The following is a 19,275-nucleotide window of genomic DNA, read 5'->3' on the forward strand; positions in this document are numbered from 1 at the left end:
TCTATCTCTGCCCGCCTCGATGTCGAAGTTCGAGGTTCGTCGTCTGCTGTGGCTGATGTGGAAGGCTTGCTTGACTGCTGAGCCTCGCACATTTTTCTATCACACAGTTCTTTAATAAGGACTCAAACCATCCTGCAAATATCTCCTAAACCGACGTACCCTTTCAAAATTAAAGTCGTACTTTATCATTACTCATTTGGTTTTGATTGTTATCTTTTTTTCTTCCAATTGCATCAGCTCTTCATCTGTCAGTTCTTGGTGATGGGATGCCAAAACCTCTTCAACATCATGTTCGTCAGCTTCCACAAGCCAAACTCACGTTGTCCTTACTTAGTTCACCACGATCGAAACACTTAATTATGTCTAGTTTTACGCTAAGTGTAACACCCTTACGAGCTCTTTCAGGCTTTTTGGATACCATAGAACTCATTTTGCAAACGACTGCTCACAGGCACCTGTTTAAGCAATGCCGGCTGGATTGCAGTTCCGAATCCGCGGGAGAGTGGCTGCTTGAGGCGTGCTGCCTTTTATCGCGCGCTGAATTTTTTTCGTAACAGTGAAAACACCTTCTGAAAGCGAAAACAGGGTACTAACGTAGGTCTTTCGTAACAGTGAAGTCTCGTAAAGCGAACGTTCGAAAAGCGGGGGACACTTGTATAGAGTGCTTTTCATACTGATGCTGTAATTCAACGTACTTTACAATAGGATAAAATTGCAAACATGAAAATAGAATAAAAATAAAAATGAAAATAAAAGACAAAATGATGTTGGTTAAATAGGTTTTGAGCTGGCATTTAAAATTGTCATCTGCATCCGTATCTGCATCCCTTATAGTTTTAGGTATTGAATTCCACAGTTTAGGAATTTAGTTTAATAAAAATGTCAAAACAAACTATGTTGGCAGTTTTACTGAGGCAGCAGAAAGTGCAGACAGCGTCTATGAGTCTGGAGTCCTCTTGTGGGCTTCACCCAGCACATATTCAGAATAGTCGTTGATGCAAAAGGCGCATTTCACTGTATGTTTTGATGTTTGATAAGTAAAGCTGGTCCTTAAAAAAGGAGAGGAGGCTGGATTCTGTGAAGTCCACAACTCTCTGAACTTGCAGGTTTTTTTTGCGGTCAGGGGCACATCAACTCCATCCACCTTTTTCAGCTGTGGGTACAACTCTGCGGATTCCTGCGGTCATGTGCCACACCATGCTGCGATGGTCCAGACAGAATGCTTTCTATGGCTCATCAATAAAAATTGGTAAGGGTTGATGGGGACATTCCGAATTTCTTTAGCCTCCCGAGGAAGTAGAAGTGTTGTTGAGCTTTCTCAGCTGGGGTTGGACCAGGACCAGTTGATGAATTTGAAACTCTCCACCCTCTCTACCCCTACATTGTAGACGTTACACAAAATGCTGGAGGAACTCAGCAGGCCAGGTAGCATCTATGGAAAAGAGAGTAAACAGTCAACGATTCTGGCCGAGAGCCTTCATCAGAATTCTTATCCACGAGCTCCTCCAGCATTTTGTGCGTGCGGCTTGGGTTTCCAGCAGCTGCAGATTTTCTCTTGCTTGGGACCATTGATGTGGGGCGGGATTGTGTGCATCGCTTTCCTTCCTGAAGCCTGCGCCGGTTAATTCTCCGCAAATTTGAATTTCCCGCGCTCCGCCACCCAACGGAAACCCACGCGGCGCAGATCTCGCTCTGCTTTGTCTCGAGAACTCGGTCCGGAAAGCTCCGCTCTCGCGAGAGAGAAGTCTTGACGGCGTAGCTGCCTCGGAATCGGTGGAAGAATGATCATGTCAGGAGGAGCACCATCAGCGACAGTGCTATGAAATAAACAGAAGGATTTTATTATGACTCGACTGATTATTTTGATGCTCGTGACGGAAGACAAGATAAGGCTTGCGGAGTGAGGCTGGTTTGGCAGGCGGACTACAAACTCCAGCATGCTCCGCAGTCCCTGGCGCATGCGCGACGTTGAGTCCCACCCCTCCCCCCTCCTTCCAGAGCGCATGTGCGGCGACGATGAAGCGTCGATAAGAGGCGACAGGTGAGCTCTCTGGAATAAAATCACAGCGGATGACAGCGAAAATGTTGGTGGTCTGGAGTGTCAGCCTGCCAAATGTGATTTAAGTGCGTTATGGGGCGGGTTGGCGGTTGGGAAAATGACCGGCTTTAAGGGGCAGACGTTGTTGTCTCCTCACGGCCCCAAGAACCACCTGAGGATATCCCCGAGGTACAGCGACTGTCCGTCCCGTCGAGACAGAATCTGAATGTTTATTGTCATTGATACATGTCGCAAAATCTGTTGTTCTGCCTCAAAATAGCGAACAAGCAAGTGTTTATGGGTTCAGAAATCTGATGGGGGAGTCTGAACGAAATACAATTCCGTTCTCTCTTTCACCTCACCAAGATGCGCAAACATCTTGAGTGTTTCAATCAAGTTCCCTCTCACAAAACAGTGGGGTAGTGTTCGGAGACTGTTCAGAAATCTGCTGGCAAAGGGAAAGAAACTTCCTAAATCCTTGAATGTGGGTCTTTCGGCTCCCGTACCTCTTCCCCGATGGTAATAACGTGGAGAGGTTATGTCCCGGAGTTCTTAGCACAGCCGAGCTGCGTGCGTGGAATGAGAGCGTGGGCTGTGGGCATGATGTTGATCGGGGGGACAAGCGTTAGGCAAGTATTTTTTTCCGTGGAGCAGCTAACAATCCACCGCCTGTTCAAAGTACATTTAGCAGGCTGACACTTCAGTCTGTTCATCCCATGTTACTCCAGATTCCAGCATCTGCGGTCTCTTCTCTCTCCTTATTGCAGTGGACAGAGGGGTTACAGTGCGAACTCAGAAATTCCGAGCTGTTTTATGAAGGAGTCACGACTGCGATGCAGTTGGAGACTCAGTCAGAATCAGATTTATTATCACTGAGAAAGGTTATGAAATTTGTTGTTTTGTGGCAGCTGTACAGTGCAAGTCATAAGCTGCATAAAGTTCGAAGTAAATTTATTATCAAAGTACGTATGTCACTGTATACAGCCCTGAGATTCATTTTCTTGTAGGCATTCACAGTAAGTGCAAGGAAACAATAATAATAGTAATAAATAAGCAATAAATATTGGGAACATTGGAGCAAGAGTCCCCGAAAGAGAGTCCATAGGTGTGGGAACAATTCAGTATTGCGGTGAGTGAAGTTGAGTGACTTTTATTTGCTCTGTTCAGGAACCTGATGGTTGAAGGTTGATGATCTGGCGGTGTGAGTCCCGAGTTTCCTGTACTACCTTCCTTAGGGCAGCAGTGAGAAGAGCATAGCTTAGGTAGTGGGGATCCTTGATGACCTTTTCTTGCAAAAGCTCTATGTGGATCTGCTCAATGGTGGGGAGGGCCTTACCCTTGATGGACTGGGCCATTCCCACTACTTTTTGTAGGATTTTCCTTTCAAGGATATAAATTAATAGTGAAAAGGGGGGATAGTGAGGTAGTGTTCATGGTCTCATTCAGAAATGTGATGAACAGAGGGGAAGAAGCTATCCTTACATTGAGCCACCTGAGCGGGTATATGGAGCCTGAGTTTTACGTGTCATCTGATTGTATAGAAAGTACAACTCGGAACAAGAGCCACAACCCAACGCTCTGCTTTGGTGTTTATGTGCCAACTAAATCATCTCACAATCTTTCCATATCTTGTTATCACCTTTCTCTATAAACTGCACGTTTGAGTGGGCGTGCAGTAACTGAAATACTGTCATGCACATAGCCTTTCTTGCCGTGTTGCTGGAATTTTCTTTCATATAATAATATAATTTTGTAATCTAGTTAATATAATTGTGAAATGCCGTGTAATTGTGTTAATGAATATAATCTATAAATATTAAAGGAGTATTTGCCTATATTTCCCACTCAGGCTGTGCAGAACAGAATAATCACTCACTGGGGAAGAAATAATCATCCTTAGATCCTCTCTATACCTCTCACCTTAAACCATAAGACACGGGAACAGAATTAGGCCATTTGGCACATCCAGTCTGCTCTACCATTCAATCATGGCTGATTTTTTTCCCCTCGTAACCTCAATCTCTTGTCTTCTCATTACTTTTGGTGCCCTTTCTACTCAAAAAAGCCTGTAAATCTGTGCTTCCAATAAACCCATTGACTTCACATACACAGTCTTCTGTAGTAATAAATTCCATACATTCACTGCCCTCTGGCTAAAGGAATTCCTCCTCATCTTTATTCTGAACAGATGTCCCTCTATTCTGAGGCCCTAGACTTCCCCCACTATTGGAAACATTCTCTCCATGTCCACTCTATCTAGTCCTTTCAGTATTTGATAGCTTTCAATGCAATTTGCCCTCATTCTTCTAAACTCCAGTGAGTACAAGCCCAGAGCTATCAAATGCTCCTCATAGAAATGGTGCAATAAGCTGATCAAAATACTGCCTTATAAAGTCTCAGCATTACATCTTTGCTTTTTTTATTCTAGCCCTCTTGAAATAAATGTTAACATTGCATTTGCCTTCCTTACTACCAGCTAATCACGTGCCTTCTCTTTGTAGATACACTGCTATAGGTAGTATAGGTATATTTGACTGTTTACACTATCATTTCCCTCATAATTTTTAGTTTACTTCTATCAGGTGTCCTCCAAGCTGCCTTCGCTGCAAAGAAAACAAACCCAACCCATATTGCCTGTGCTTGTGAATGAAGTGCTTCATTGTAGGCAATATTCTCTGCACCACCTCTGGTGTAATCCCATCCATCTAATAAAGTCGAAGTTGTGTTTATTACCATGTGCACAAGAACATGTTTACATGGTGCAGTGAAAAACTTACATACAGCAGCCACAAAATACTGGAGGAACTTAACAGGTCAGGCAGCAGCTATTGAGAAGAATTAACATTCAACTTTTTGGGATGAAACCCTTCAGCAGGCTGAAGGGTTTCAGTCTGAAATGTCAACTGTTTCAGGGAAGCAGAGGGGTGCCTATGAGATTGGTGGACTGGGCCGTGTTCAAGGAACTCATCAGAGGTTGTCTCAGATTTTATAAAAACAATAGTAGATGAGTTTGTCCCTACAGTGTCGTTCAGAGTACTCCCCAATCAGAGACCCTGAATGAACCATGAAATCCACAATCTGACGAGGGCTGGATCAGTGGTATTCGGGTCTGGTGGTTAAAGGAGGATACCAGGTGCAGGAACGTTCTCCGGAAAACCATCTAACATGCGAAGTGGCACTTCTGGTCCAGAAGTGCCATCACCTCCTACAAAGTGAAACCAAGCAGCATAGGTGACAACAAGGCTTTGCTCCCAGATGAGCTCAATGCCTGTTATGTTCACTTTGACCATCAAAACATGGAGGCACCTTCATGAACTGCCACGGCCCCCCATGACAGTCTGATGACAACATGAGAGCATCCTTGAGGAGGAGGAACCCACGGAAAGCATCTGGCCCAGATGGGGTGCCTGGCTGAGTACTGAAGACCTGTGCTGATCAACTGGCTGGAGTGCTCACAGATATTTTTAACCTCTCACTTCAGTAGTCTGAGGTACTCACCTGCTTCAAGCAGGATTGAATTATACTGGTGCCTAAGAAGAATGTGGTAACCTGCCTTAACGAGTATTGCCTAGTAGCACTTACATCCACAGTGATGAAGTGCTTTGAGAGGTTGGTAATGAGATATCTCAACTCCTGTCTGAGAAGTGACTTGGGTCCATTCCAACTTGCCTGCCATCACAGGGGTCCAGGACAGATACCATTTAATCGGCTCTTTATTCAACCCTTGAACATCTGGACAGTGAAAATGGAAACATTAAGATGCTCTTCATTGACTATGGCTTGGTATTCAATACTATCATTCCCCAGTCAGTTCGGATTGGTGATAACATCTCCTCCACAATCTCCATCAGCACAGGTGTACCACAGAGCTGTGCGCTTAGCCGTGTGCCATACTCACTTTACATTTATGACTGTGTGGCTAGGCACAGCTCCAACGCCATATTCAAGTTTGCTGATAACACCATTCTCGTAGGTTGAATCAAAGGTGGTGACAAATCAGCATATAGGAGGGAGTTTGAAAATCTGGCTGAGTGCTGCCACAAAGCAGCCTCTCAATCAATGCCAACAAGATCAAGGATCTGAATTTTGGCTTCGTGAGGAGGAAGCTGGAAGTTCATGAGCCAGTTCATGATCAGAGGTGGAGAGGGTCAGCAACTTTAAATTCTTTGGCGTTATCGTTGGAGGATTTGTCTTAGGATCAGCACACAAGTGCAATTACGAAGAAAGCCCAGCAGTGCCTTAACTTGTTAGAAGTTTGCAAAGATTCAGCATATCATCTAAAACTTTGTCAAACTTTTATAGATGTGTGGTGGAACGTGTATTGATTGACTGCATCACAGCCTGGTATGGAAACACAAAGTTCAAAGTAAATTTATTATCAAAGTACATATTTCACCATATGAAACCCTGAGATTCATTTTCTTGTGGTCATTCACAGTAAATCCAAAGAAGCAAGTAAAAAAAAACAATAATAATAAATAAATAAGCAATAGATATTGAGAATATGAGATGAAGAGTCCTTGGTGAGTCCATAGGTTCGGATGTTCCAGGGTTGAGTAAAGAGCCAATGAAATGGCATCTCCTGTTGACCTGTTGTGAGGGTAGGCAAATTAGAATGGATCCAAGTCACTCTTTGGGCAGGAAATGATAGGTTTCATCACCAACCTCAGCCATTGATCTGTTTCACTGGTAGGCGAATTGCAGTGGGTTGATTTGTCTGGAAGACGAGAGTTTATGCATATCATGACCAGCCTCCTGCAAATGCAGTATGTGGGAACTGATGGAAACCTGGGGGATTACCATTTAAACGCAGAGTCTTTGAATTTCAGTTGCAGTCTGGATATTGATATTGAGACTGGTGAAGTTACTTGGAGCACTTTTTTCCCAGGAGATAATTACAATTGTTTAGATTGGACTGTAAAATTGACTAGACAAGAGGGACAAGTGTATGGACATCTGGAAAGTAGCGTTGGAGGAAGCTCACCCCTGTGCTTGTCCAGCTGTTCTTGCAGCCTGTGTCAGTGAACGCAGGGTCCACAGTTAGGATGTGTAAACTATCCACAGTACCGTGATACAGGTTCATTTAAATTTACAGAGTGGAAAGGAATGTGGTAGTGTTAGGTGACAGTTTAACAAGGGCGATAGATACTTCTCTGTAAGTCCAGAGTGAATTTATTATCACAGGTTATGTCACCATATACTACCTGAGATTCATTTTCTTGCAGGCATTCATAGTAGAACAGAGAAATACAATAGAATCAATGAAAAGCTACATACACAACACAGATGGATAAACAACCAATGTGAAAAAGAAGACAAACTATGCAAATACAATAAAAGACAAATATTAATAAATAATACTGAGAACATAAGCTGTAAAATCATTGAAAGTGGGTCTGTAGGTTATGGAATCAGTTCAGAGTTGAGGTGAGTGAAGTTATCCACTCTGGTTCCGGAGTCTGCTGCTGGAAGGGTAGTAACTGTTCCTGACGCTGGTGGTGTGTGTCCTGAGGCTCCTGTACTTCCTGATGGCAGCAGCGAGAAACGGCACAACCTGGACGGGGGGGGATGCTTTCTTGCGACAGCGCTCCTTGTAGATGTGCTAAGTGGTGGGGAAGGCTTTTCCTGTGATGAGTTGAGCTGTATTCACGACATTTTGTAGGCTTTTCCATTCTTGGGCATTGGAGTTTCCATACCAGGCCGTGATGCAACCGGGCAGGCTACTCTTCATTGTGCCTCTGTAGAGGTTTGACAAAGTTTTAGATAGCATGCATAAACTTCTGCATAAACTTCGAAGAAAGCAGAGGCGCTGTTGTGCCTTCGTTGCAATGGTCTCATCAGACCTACTCCCATGTTGCCACATTATTCCGCCAAAACAAAAGTCTTATTCTATCTTTAACCTCTTTTCTTAGTGGTCACCATACGTGGTGACATAGACGTACTTTGATAATAAATTTACTTTGAATTTTGAGTTGAAAAGTAGCAGATTTCCACAGAAACCATAGAAAACCATAGAAAAACTACAGCACAGAAACAGGCCTTTTGGCCCTTCTTGGCTGTACCGAACCATTTTCTGCCTAGTCCCACTGACCTGCACACGGACCATATCCTTCCATACACCTCCCATCCGTGTATCTGTCCAATTTATTCTTAAATGTTAAAAAAGAACCTGCATTTACCACCTCGTCTGGCAGCTCATTCCATACTCCCACCACTCTCTGTGTGAAGAAGCCGCCCCCCCCCAATGTTCCCTTTAAACTTTTCCCCCCTCACCCTTAACCCATGTCCTCTGGTTTTTTTTCTCCCTTTGCCTCAGTGGAAAAAGACTGCTTGCATTCACTCTATCTATACCCATCATAATTTTATATACCTCTATCAAATCTCTCCTCATTCTTCTACGCTCCAGGGAATAAAGTCCTAACCTATTCAACCTTTCTCTGTAACTGAGTTTCTCAAGTCCTGGCAACATCCTTGTAAACCTTCTCTGCACTCTTTCAACCTTATTTATATCCTTCCTGTAATTTGGTGACCAAAACTGAACACAATACTTCAGATTCGGCCTCACCAATGCCTTATACAACCTCATCATAACAGTTTCAGCAAAGGAAGCCCAAGAAATTGGTAAGAAAAGAGAAATAAGAATATGAGAGTAATCTGGTAAGAAATATAAAGAAGGCTGTAAACATGAGTAGAGCAATGCACATAGGAAAATATTACTGGAGTTCGATATGGGTCTTTTGCAAATGGCACTGGAAAGTTACATTTGTTGTATGGTAGTGTAGTGGTTAGCACACCGCTATACAGTACCAGTGACCCGGGTTTAGTTCTTGCTGCTGTCTGAAGGGAGTTTGTATGTTCTCCCCGTGACCGCATGGGTTTCCTCCGGGTAGGTTAATTGGTCCTTCTAAATTGTCCAGTGACTAGGCTAGGTTAAATTCGGAGTTGCTGGGCGGCGTGGCTCGAAGGACCAAAAGGGCCTGTTCCGCACTGCATATCAATAAAAAAACGAATAAAATGCATTACTACAGAACGAAATGGTGAAGAAATTAAATCTCTTTTCTGACATTATGGGAGAAGGCACACAGAACCCTTTGGAGATCGTACTGTCATATAGCATGGAAAAATGCCCTTCAGCCTAACTGTTCTTGTTGACCAAGATGCCTGTCTGAGTTAATCCCATTTGCCTGTATTTGGGCAGTAACTTTCTAAACATTTTCCCTATCTGTTCAACTGTCTTTTAGAAATTGTAATTGTACTGTTTCAGGTGCTTCCTCTGGAAGCTCATTCCACATATGTACCACCATTTCTATTAAAAGAAAAGAAGCCCCTTGAGTTCTCCTCTTAATTAAATCTTCTCTCACCTTAAAATCTGTGTCCTCTTGTTCTTGATTTCCTGTGTCTTGAATGAATGGGGAGCTGAATAAAATTAGCTTCATGAAACAAATACGGGTATTAGAGAAATTAATGTAATTGAAAGTTGATAAATTCCTTGGACTTGATTATGTGCACTCAGGGTTTTAGACCATAAGATGCCATCTTCTAAAATTCCATGGATTCTGGAACTCTGACAGATTGGAAGATAGTTGACATAATCCCATTATTTAAGAAAGGAGATGGGAAGAGAAATCGAGGTACTGTAGACACTTAGTCTGTCAGCAGTAGTAGGGAAAGTGCGAGGGTCCATTATTGAGAAATTGATAGCAGGGCATTTAAAAAAAATGGTAGTAGGATTGTGCTGAATCAGTATGAAAGGAAAGATTATAACTGACTAATTTGACATTGCAGCTGTTAGAACATAGAAAACAGTTGATGTATACTTAGACATAAAGAAGGCTTTTGATTATTAGTGGTTTGAATGAGCTATCATCTATCACACGTGTGTCCATGTTTTATGATAATACTAAACTGAATGGCATTGCCGGCTGGCAGGTAGATGCTGAAAAGCCTGGTAGGGAATGGCTGGGGCACATACTGTCTTACGAATGATAACCCAGCATCTGATTGTTTGGCAGTACTAATGTTCCAACATCTGACTCATTCATTAGTTCAGAATGAGCTGGCAGTCCAGAGTTCTCCAGAGGGTGTGCTTGAGCAGACTGATCTATGAGCGATTAAGCAGCTTAGCTCCTTACCATTTTAAATGCAGGGGTTCCCAACCTGGGGTCCTTGGACCCCTTGTTTAATGATATTAGTTCATGGCTTAAAAAACATTGGAGATGTTGGGAAAAACATTTAAGACTCTTCTGGAGCTTGATAAGGTAGATGGGGGAGAATGTTTTCCCTCACTGGATTGAATAGACCAAGGGTTCACAGTCTCAATAAGGGGGTTGTCATTCAGGACTAAGTTGAGAAGAAATTCCTTCACTAAGAGTGTAGTGAATCTTTGGAACTTAGTGATGAAGTGCTGGAAAATGGAAGAAGATTAGATAAACATCTTGGTTGAAATTAATAACATTGGCTGAAGGGTCTGTTTCTATGCTGAGTAACTCTATGTTCCTCTGACTCAGCCATTGAGTATATTCAAAGCTAAAAAAAATCAAAATAAATGTATTATCAAAATACATATATGTCACCATATACAATGCTGAGATTCATTTTCATGTGGGCATTCACAGTAGATACAAGGATACACAATAGAATCAATAAAAAGCTACAAAATCTAACAAATAACCAATGTGCAAAGACAACAAATCATGCAAATACAACAGGAAAAACAAACAAATAATTAAATAATATTGAGAATATGAGTTGTCGGGTCTTTGAAAGTGAGTCCATTGGTCGTGGTAACATACAAAATGCTGGAGGAACTCAGTAGGCCAGGCAGCATCTGTGGAAAAGAGTAAACAGTCGATGTTTCATCATAGGTTGTGGAATCAGCTCAGAGTTGAGGTGAGTGAAGTTATCCATGCTGGTTCATGAGTCTAATGGTTGAAGGGTAATAACTGTTCCTGAATCTGGTAGTGTGGGATCTAAGGCTCCTGTACCACCTTCCCAGTGACAGCAGCAAGAAGAAAGTATGGCCTGGATGATGGGGGTTCTTGTTAATGGATGATGCTTTCCTGCAACAGCACTGCTTGTAGATGTGCTCAATGATGGGGAGGGCTGTACCTGTGATGGACTGGGCTGAATATACTACTTTCTGTAGACTTTCCAAGACTGGATATGAAGGATAGTAAGGGATGTAGGATTAGTGCAGGAATATGGCACTGGGTTATAAGATCAGTGATGGTCTTATCAAGTGGCAAAGAATAGAATCCTTGGAAGCATGGGAGAGAGGAAGTTTAGTCGACATAACACTGTGAGTTAGTAGGATTGTAATGGAAATTGGTCGCTAACTTATTTCTGGCAAAGATGTTAGTTCTCACTGTTTAAGGAGGAAAATTTTTGATTAAAAGGAGCAAAAGCAAATTGGATGCAAAAGATCTTTGTTTTTTTTGCAATAATTTGTTCATAAAGTTAGACAAATGAGTGCACAGTATATAGTTTTGAAACATCTTTAAGGAAACGGAGGTGGATATGATAGGGTCTTTTAAGAAACTCCTGGACAGGTACATGGAGCTCAGAAAAATAGAGGGCTGCGGGTGACCCTAGGTAATTTCTAAGGTAAAACATGTTTGGCACAGCTTTGTGGGCTGAAGGGCCTGTATTGTGCTGTAGGGTTTCTATGTAACCTTGGAAAAGAACAATTTGCTTGACTTAATTAGGTTTTACAATTGTATTAAGTACTTTCCATTTAAAGGTGCAGAAGTGATATTGATTTTGTTACCTTTTTGTAGTTACTAACAAAAGTGGGAAAAATACTGTTCATTTTATCTGAATCTGAACTCTTTATGACGGCCTTTAATTGCGAATGGCCAAATTCATAGAGTATTTAATATGACATAATGGTTCTGTCTTTTTAGAGAAAGTGGGATTCTGTTAATTGGATTAGAACATAGAACAGTACAGCACAGTACAGGCCCTTCGGCCTACAATGTTGTGCCGACCCTTAAACCCTGCCTCCCATATAAACCCCACCTTAAGTTCTTCCATATACCTGTCTAGTAGTCTCTTAAACTTCACTAGTGTATTTGCCTCCACCACTGACTCAGACAGTGCATTCCACGCACCAACCACTCTCTGAGTGAAAAACCTTCCTCTAATATCCCCCTTGAACTTCCCACCCCTTACCTTAAAGCCATGTCCCCTTGTATTGAGCAGTGGTGCCCTGGGGAAGAGGCGCTGGCTATCCACTCTATCTATTCCTCTTAATATCTTGTATACAAGATTTCCAAACAGATTTTAGTTTGCTTAGTGTGTAGTAGGCAGTGCTACAGCGACCACCTGTGATCATGTTATGTCTGTTTTCCTTTTCACTTCTGTGGCTCTTCAGATGCTAGGCAGATACAAATTTGAAGGTTGTCCCCATGGTTGGCAAAAAAAGCCAACCGTTGCTGGCTGTAGGAATGAAGGTGGAGCAGGGATGTCTAGATTATAGGGAATGTCTCTGATCAGATGAGTGGAGATGGTTCAATGAAACTATCTTGACTCATCCTATCACAGACATTTCCTCTGTTCTAGACTTCTTTCCTACTGAAAACTAATTTCTATTTCTCTTTTTTCTAGTTGTGGTGAAGGATCTTAGATGCAAAATGTTGAGTTTCTCTTTCCACAGAGGCCGCCTGATTTCCTGAGTTTTTTCCCAGCATTTTTTGGTTTTCTTTCAGATTTCTAGTAGATGCAGTTTTAAAAAAAAAATTACTATTTCCTTGTGCACCCAAAATCAGGTAAACTGTGCTGGACTACTTTCTAAAATCAGTGATAACTATTAACTAATACTAACTAACTAAAGGGTGGAGGAGCAACACCTTATATTCTGTCTGGGTGGCCTCCAACCTGATGGCATGAATATTGATTTCCCCTTCCAGTTAAAAAAAAGTAAAAATAAACATTTTCGCTCCCCCTCCCCTTTCCTTCTGTTCCCCATTCTGACCTTTTACCTCTTTTCACCTGACCATCACCTCCTCCTAGATCCCCTCCTCTTTCTCTTTCTTCTATAGTCCACTCTCATAATAGATTCTTTCCTCTCCAGCCCTTTATCTTTCTTACTCACCTGGCTTCCTCCTTTCCCTCCCCCTACCTTTTTATTATGGTATCTTCCTCCTTCCTTTCCAGTCCTGAAGAAGGGTCTTGGCCCAAAACATCGACTGTTTATTCATTTCAGTAGATGCTGCCTGACCTACTGAGTTCCTCCAGCATTTTGTGTGTGTTACTAACTAACTGTAACTAATTTATCCAAGTGTCAGCGGTAAAGCACAGATACAATCTGTCTGGGTGGACAGAGTCCAGTCATTAAATTAGATAGGGTGAAGTGTTGCCATGTTCCCACAAAATACTGGAGAAAGACAGCAGGTCAGGCAGCATCTATAGAGGGGAATAAACAGTCAATATTTATTCTGGCTTCTTCCCCCTCACTTTCCAGTCCTGATGAAGGGTCACAGCCCGAAATGTTGACTGTTTATTCCTCTTTGTACATGTAGGTCACCACAGGGATGTGTAACAATAAGCACTGACAGAAGGCAAATTACCTTGGGATATTTTACCATGTAGTGTTGCAATTGATGAAGCGGTTGCTTGGAGTCACTTTGATTTATTTATGTTTGTTTTGCCATTGCTGCCTGCTTAGTGGATAAATGTATCCTCCTGCAGGTTTTTTGTTCTCGGGCACTGCACACACTCTGTCCCAGAGTCACAGAATATCGATGTGCTCACAAAATGTTGGAGGAATCCCACCATTTACCTCACTGAATTCATACTGGCTGTATGTAAGAATGATCTAGTTAGTCCCAGTTTCCTGTTCTAACTCCAAAGTTCTGCAAATATTTTCATTTCTGATACGTTTTCTCACTCCTAAGCTTAGCAGTGCACTCTCAACTCAAACCACCCACTTGTTTCACACCACTTTGGTTCTTTGGCCAATTGCCTCATTCCGTGTCTCCTCGCCCTTAACCCTCTACCAGTGGAAACAGTTTCTATGTACCTGTTTAGACTGTACCCCTCAGGATTTTAAGTATTTCTATCAGATCCACATGCCATCCCTTCTTCAAGGAGAACAATACAACTCTAGTACATCCATGTAACCAAAACTCATTATCTCTGAAACAATTTTAGTAAAACTATTCCACACCTGGTTTAAAACATCTAAGCCATCAGATCTGGTTACAGTACTCTAGTTATGGCAAATCATTATTCTTTTAAAAAAAGACAGTGCTATGAATCCTTTGCTATTTCCCCACACGAGTATCTGTGGTTAACTTACCAAATATTGAAAGGCCTGTGTAGAGTGGAGGTTGAGAGAACTTTTCCAATACGGTCTAGGACCAGAGGGTACAGCCTCAGAATAGGAGGGCTTCCCTTTAAAAGAGATGAGGAGGAATTTCTTTAGCCAGAGGATGGCGAATCTTTGAATTCTTTGCTACAGATGGCTGTGGATGCTAAGTTATTGAGTATATTTAAAGTGGAGGTTGATAGGTACTTAATTAGTAAGGGCATCAAAGGTTACGGGGAGAATGCAAGAGAATAGGTTTAAAAGGAAAAATAAATCAGCCATGATTGAGTGGTAGAATAGACTTGATGGGCCTAATGGTGTTATTCTGCTTCTGTGCCTTATGGTCTTAAGAGAATAGGCTACTGTACCTTGCCTTTTGAGTTGTCTCGACCAATCATTACGATTATGCTGAACTTCTAACTCAGATTTATATTCCTGCACCATTTCCATAGTCCTTCATTTCCTTAATATCCAGAAATCTATTTTTAGTCAAGGTATTGTGGACCTTTATATTCCGCGGCATCATAACAAATACCTTTTGAAAGTCTATCTATGATGTCAGTTGCATTTCCATCATGGACCTCATTAAAAAAAAATCAGCTTGTATTTAACAATTTTATCTGTGCTGGCTTTCTCTAATCAATTTACACTCGATCATCATTGCTAATTCTCCCTCTGATTACTACTTCTTGATCTTCTTCCCCATCAGCAAAGTTAAATTAGTTACTCCTTTTTTCAACAAAGGTATAAAATTTGTAATGTTCCAGTCTGGAAAATTCTCCCAGTGTTTGGCTATGAAGATTATACATGGGTTTTACTACAATTTCATAGAACACAGTGCAGGGTCATATGCTCACAACGTTATGTGAAACATACTCCACAATCAATCTAATGCTTCCCTCCTACCTTCCATTTTCTATTGTCCTTGTATCTAAGAGTCTTAAACGTCCCTATTGCATCAGCCTCTACCACCACTCCTGGTAGTGTTCCAGGCAGTTACCACCCTGTAGTAAACAAAAAATCCTACCTCTGATATCCCTGCATTCACTTTAACTAGATGTCGTCTGCTTTTGGGAAAAGGCTGCTGGGCTTCTGTCTGGGTGGGATGGGATTAGGCAGAACACCAGCCTGACACAGACTGGATTGGCTGAAGAGCCTACTTTTGTGCTGCAGTACTTTGTGATCCAATGACTTCTGCTATTGCCTTCTGGCCTGACCAGCCCGTGCTGCCCCATAACACTCATTTGACTAATTAACCTGCATGTCTTTGAAATGTGAGCGGGAACCAGAACACGAGAAACCCAGGCAGTTACGGGATGAAAGTACATACTCCTTACAGACAGTGGCAGAATTGAACCCAGATTGCCGACACTGTAGTAGTGTTATGTTAACGGCTACACTACTATACTGCCTCAGACTTCGTAGTTGCTATCATCCCATGCATTATTTTTTATTTGCCCTGTTTACAATGCACCATTATCATCTTTTGTCATTTAATTACTCTAACATTCCACTGCTCTTCTTTGATCTTTCCCTTCTTTCTCTTTTTCTGTGCTATTTCTTGATGTTATCATTTCAGAGGATCTTTCAGTGCAAAGAAGCCACGGCAGTGCCTCTACTTTCTTAGAAGTTTGCACAGATTGGCATGTCATCTAAAACTTTTAACAAACTTCTATAGAGACATGGTGGAAATTATCCTGACTGGTTGCATCACAGCCTGATATAGAAACACCAATGCACATGTATAGAAAAACCTACAAAAAGTGGTGGATAAAGCCCTGTCCATCACAGGAAAAGCTCTCCCCACCATTGAGCACATCTACAAGGAGTGCTTCCACAAGAAAGCAGCATCCATCATCAAGGACCCCCAACATCCAGACTATGCTCTCTTTTTGCTGCTACCATCGGGATGAGGGTACAAGAGTCTTGGGTCCCACATCACCAGGTTCAGAAAAAGTTATCAGTCTTCAACCATCAGGCTCCTGAACCAGTGTGGGTAGCTTCACTCATCTCAACACTGAATTGATTCCATAACCTATGGACTCACTTTCTAGAACTCTTCATCTTGTGTTCTCAATATTATTTATTTTATCTATCTATTTATTATGTTTCACTTTTGTATTTGTAAAGTCTTTTTGCAAGCTTGTCTGTCTTTGTGTGTAGTTTTTCATTGGTTCTATTGTGTTTCTTTGTACCTACTGAATGCCCACAAGAAAATAGTGACATATATGTACATTGATTATAAATTTACTTGGAACAGTGAACTTAACTATGAACTCTCTGTGTGGATGCTATCTGGTCAATGAGTTTTTCCAGTTTTGGAACAATTCACTGAAGTTAATTTCTGCTTTTATTTTCAGCTGCAGCCTTCATGAATACCAGGTCACACAATGTCTATGATCCTATTTGCCTATGTTGTCCGGGTGAAGGATGGGTTGCCGCTGTCTGCTTCCACAGACTTTGAATATAGTAGAGATCTGCAAGAATGTAAAACGCATCTGAAGATGGTGTCCAAAATGCTTGGGCAATTTCCAGGCCGTGGAACCGTGAAGAACAACCAGCTACATATACAGTGAGTCTGCCACTGCAAAGAGGCAGTGTAAATCTAAAGAATGCCTGTTACAGTGAGACTTGGAGGCAAATGAACATAGAACAGTACAGGCCCTTTGGTGCATCATGATGTGCCAACTTTTTAACCTACACTGAGGTCAACCTAACCCTTCCCTCCTACATAGCTTTCCATTTCTCCTATCATCCATTTGCCAATCTTAAATATCCTTAATGTATCTGTCTCGATCACCACCCCTGTCTACACCACCACCAGCCTTCATGTCAGCTGCAAAATTACTGACAAACTTACCCAGAAACTAAAATACTTTCAGTTTCTGTGAAAACAGAGCATCTTGAAGGCAACAATTGTGATTTCATGGGTCTTGATCTGAAGTATTGACTTGTAGTGTCAAACATAGTAGGACTAAGCCAATCAGGGATGAGTGTCATTGTAGGTACTGTTCCATACCACATTGTGACATGATTTCATAGAGCCAGAGATGTAAAGGTGTGATTCAGGAAGCAATATGTGTGTTTTGTTAGGTTTGGGTGGGAGCCAGAGGGGATGGATTGCTTTGTGTGTGGGGGAGTGGGTGCGTGGAAGCTGGGTTTGGTCACTAAAGCATGTTAGTTTTAACATAAGGTTTTCAGCTTTGTATCAATAAGTGGATTGTATTTTCTTTTCCTCAAACATTTTTTTATGTATTTTGATCAGTATTAACTTATCTTTTAAAGTAATCTATGGGTCCTGCTTTTGGCACCTTGATCTTGTTTTGGTAGATTTCTCTGCTTCTATATGTATTTGACTTTCTACCCTGGGAAAAAACTATCTATCCAATCTACTTCATAATTTAATAACCTCTATCAGGTCTCCTCTCTATCCTTTACACTCGCAAACATGAGGAAATCTTTGCAGATGCTGGAATTTCAAGCAACACACCTAGAAGTTGCTGGTGAACGCAGCAGGCCTGGCAGACCGCTTCCTAGAGATGCTGCCTGGCCTGCTGCGTTCACCAGCAACTTTTATGTGTATTGCTATCCTTTACACTCTAAGTTTGTCTAACCTGTCTGTGTAGTTTATACTCTCTAAGTCAGGCAGCATTCTGGTGAAATTCTTCTGCACCCTTTCCAAAGCCTCGACGTGCTTCTTGTAATAGAGCAATCAGAACTGCCCATCATACTCCAGATGTGGCCTAACCAAAGTTCAACACAGCTGCAACATGACTTCCTGACTTTTACACACAGTGCCCTGACCAGTAAAGGCAAGCATGCCATACAGCTTCTTTACCACTCTGTCTAGATGTGTTTTACATTATCTACTCGCAAAGTTCAGGTGGAGAAGTTAAATAAATAACAGATTGAGTAACTGTCCACGGGCTATATTTTGCAGGCTTTGAGATTTTTAATTTATTATTGGAGATGCATCGAGGTGACATGCCCTTCTGGCCCAATGTGCCCTTGCTGCTGAATTACACCAATGTGACCAATTTACCTACTAACCCGTGCACCTTTGGAATGTGGGAGGAAACCGGAGCATCCGGGAGAATCTTATGCAGTCATGGGGAGAACGTAAAAACTCTTTACACACAGAATTGCTGGTGCTGTGATATCCAGCTCCTTTTTAAATCTTTTTATTGAATTAGTACACAAAAGGTAAACCATATAGGCACTGATACACTGTTGCAATATAACTTTACAAGAGATATTAATACACAAAAAGAAGTTAGTACAAACAGTGCAGTTTAGATATAAAATAACAAGGCAATATAATAGTATACTAATTTTCATACATGTCAATAAGGAAAAGGAAAAAAAAACAAAAAAAACCCCCCCAAAAAAACCCACTGTACGACTAATCTAAAAAGCAAAGCAAAGCAATGGGCTAACTAGGTATCAAGTAGAGTTAAACAACTTAAAACAATCACGTCCTCAAACCCGACCTCCATTAAAAACAGTTAAAAATCAAGAGGGGAATGTAAATGTGGACAGAAAGAGAAAAAAAAGTTATATTAAATGAAAGCGTTGAATAAAAGATCTCCAGGTCTGTTCAAATTTAACTGAAGGATCATAAAGACTACTTCTAATTTTCTCCAAATTCAAACATAGTATTGTCTGGGAAAACCAAAAGAATGTAGTTGGAGCATTAATCTCCTTCCAATGTTGTAAAATACATCTTTTCACCATTAAAGTAAAAAATGCAATCAATCTACGGGCTGAAGGGGAAAGATTACTGGAAATTTTAGGTAATCCAAAAATAGCAGTGGATGAGGAGAAATATCTATATTCAATACCTTTGAAATAATATTAAAAATGTCTTTCCAAAAAGTTTCCAAGGTAGGACAGGACCAAAACATATGAGTTAAGGAAGCTATCTCCCCAT

At 41.5% G+C, this 19,275-nt stretch overlaps 1 protein-coding gene across 7 annotated transcripts in view; it reads left to right on the plus strand.

Annotated features, from left to right (window-relative positions):
* The first annotated feature begins 1,849 nt into the window (after positions 1-1,849).
* Positions 1,850-19,275, plus strand: part of sec22c (SEC22 homolog C, vesicle trafficking protein) — a 106,780-nt gene continuing 89,354 nt past the window's right edge. For 4 of the 7 annotated variants that reach the window (XM_072254185.1, XM_072254187.1, XM_072254188.1 and 1 more), the window contains exons 1-2: positions 1,855-2,041; positions 16,706-16,917. In XM_072254185.1, coding sequence (XP_072110286.1) covers positions 16,736-16,917 — 182 coding nt within the window. In that variant the 5' untranslated portion in view covers positions 1,855-2,041; positions 16,706-16,735. Of the gene's footprint in view, positions 2,042-16,705; positions 16,918-19,275 lie in introns of all 7 variants that reach the window. The other 3 variants (XM_072254184.1, XM_072254183.1, XM_072254189.1) reach the window with 2 other exon arrangements.

This window comes from Mobula birostris, chromosome 3, assembly GCF_030028105.1.
Source record: "Mobula birostris isolate sMobBir1 chromosome 3, sMobBir1.hap1, whole genome shotgun sequence".
Classification (NCBI taxonomy): domain Eukaryota; kingdom Metazoa; phylum Chordata; class Chondrichthyes; order Myliobatiformes; family Myliobatidae; genus Mobula; species Mobula birostris.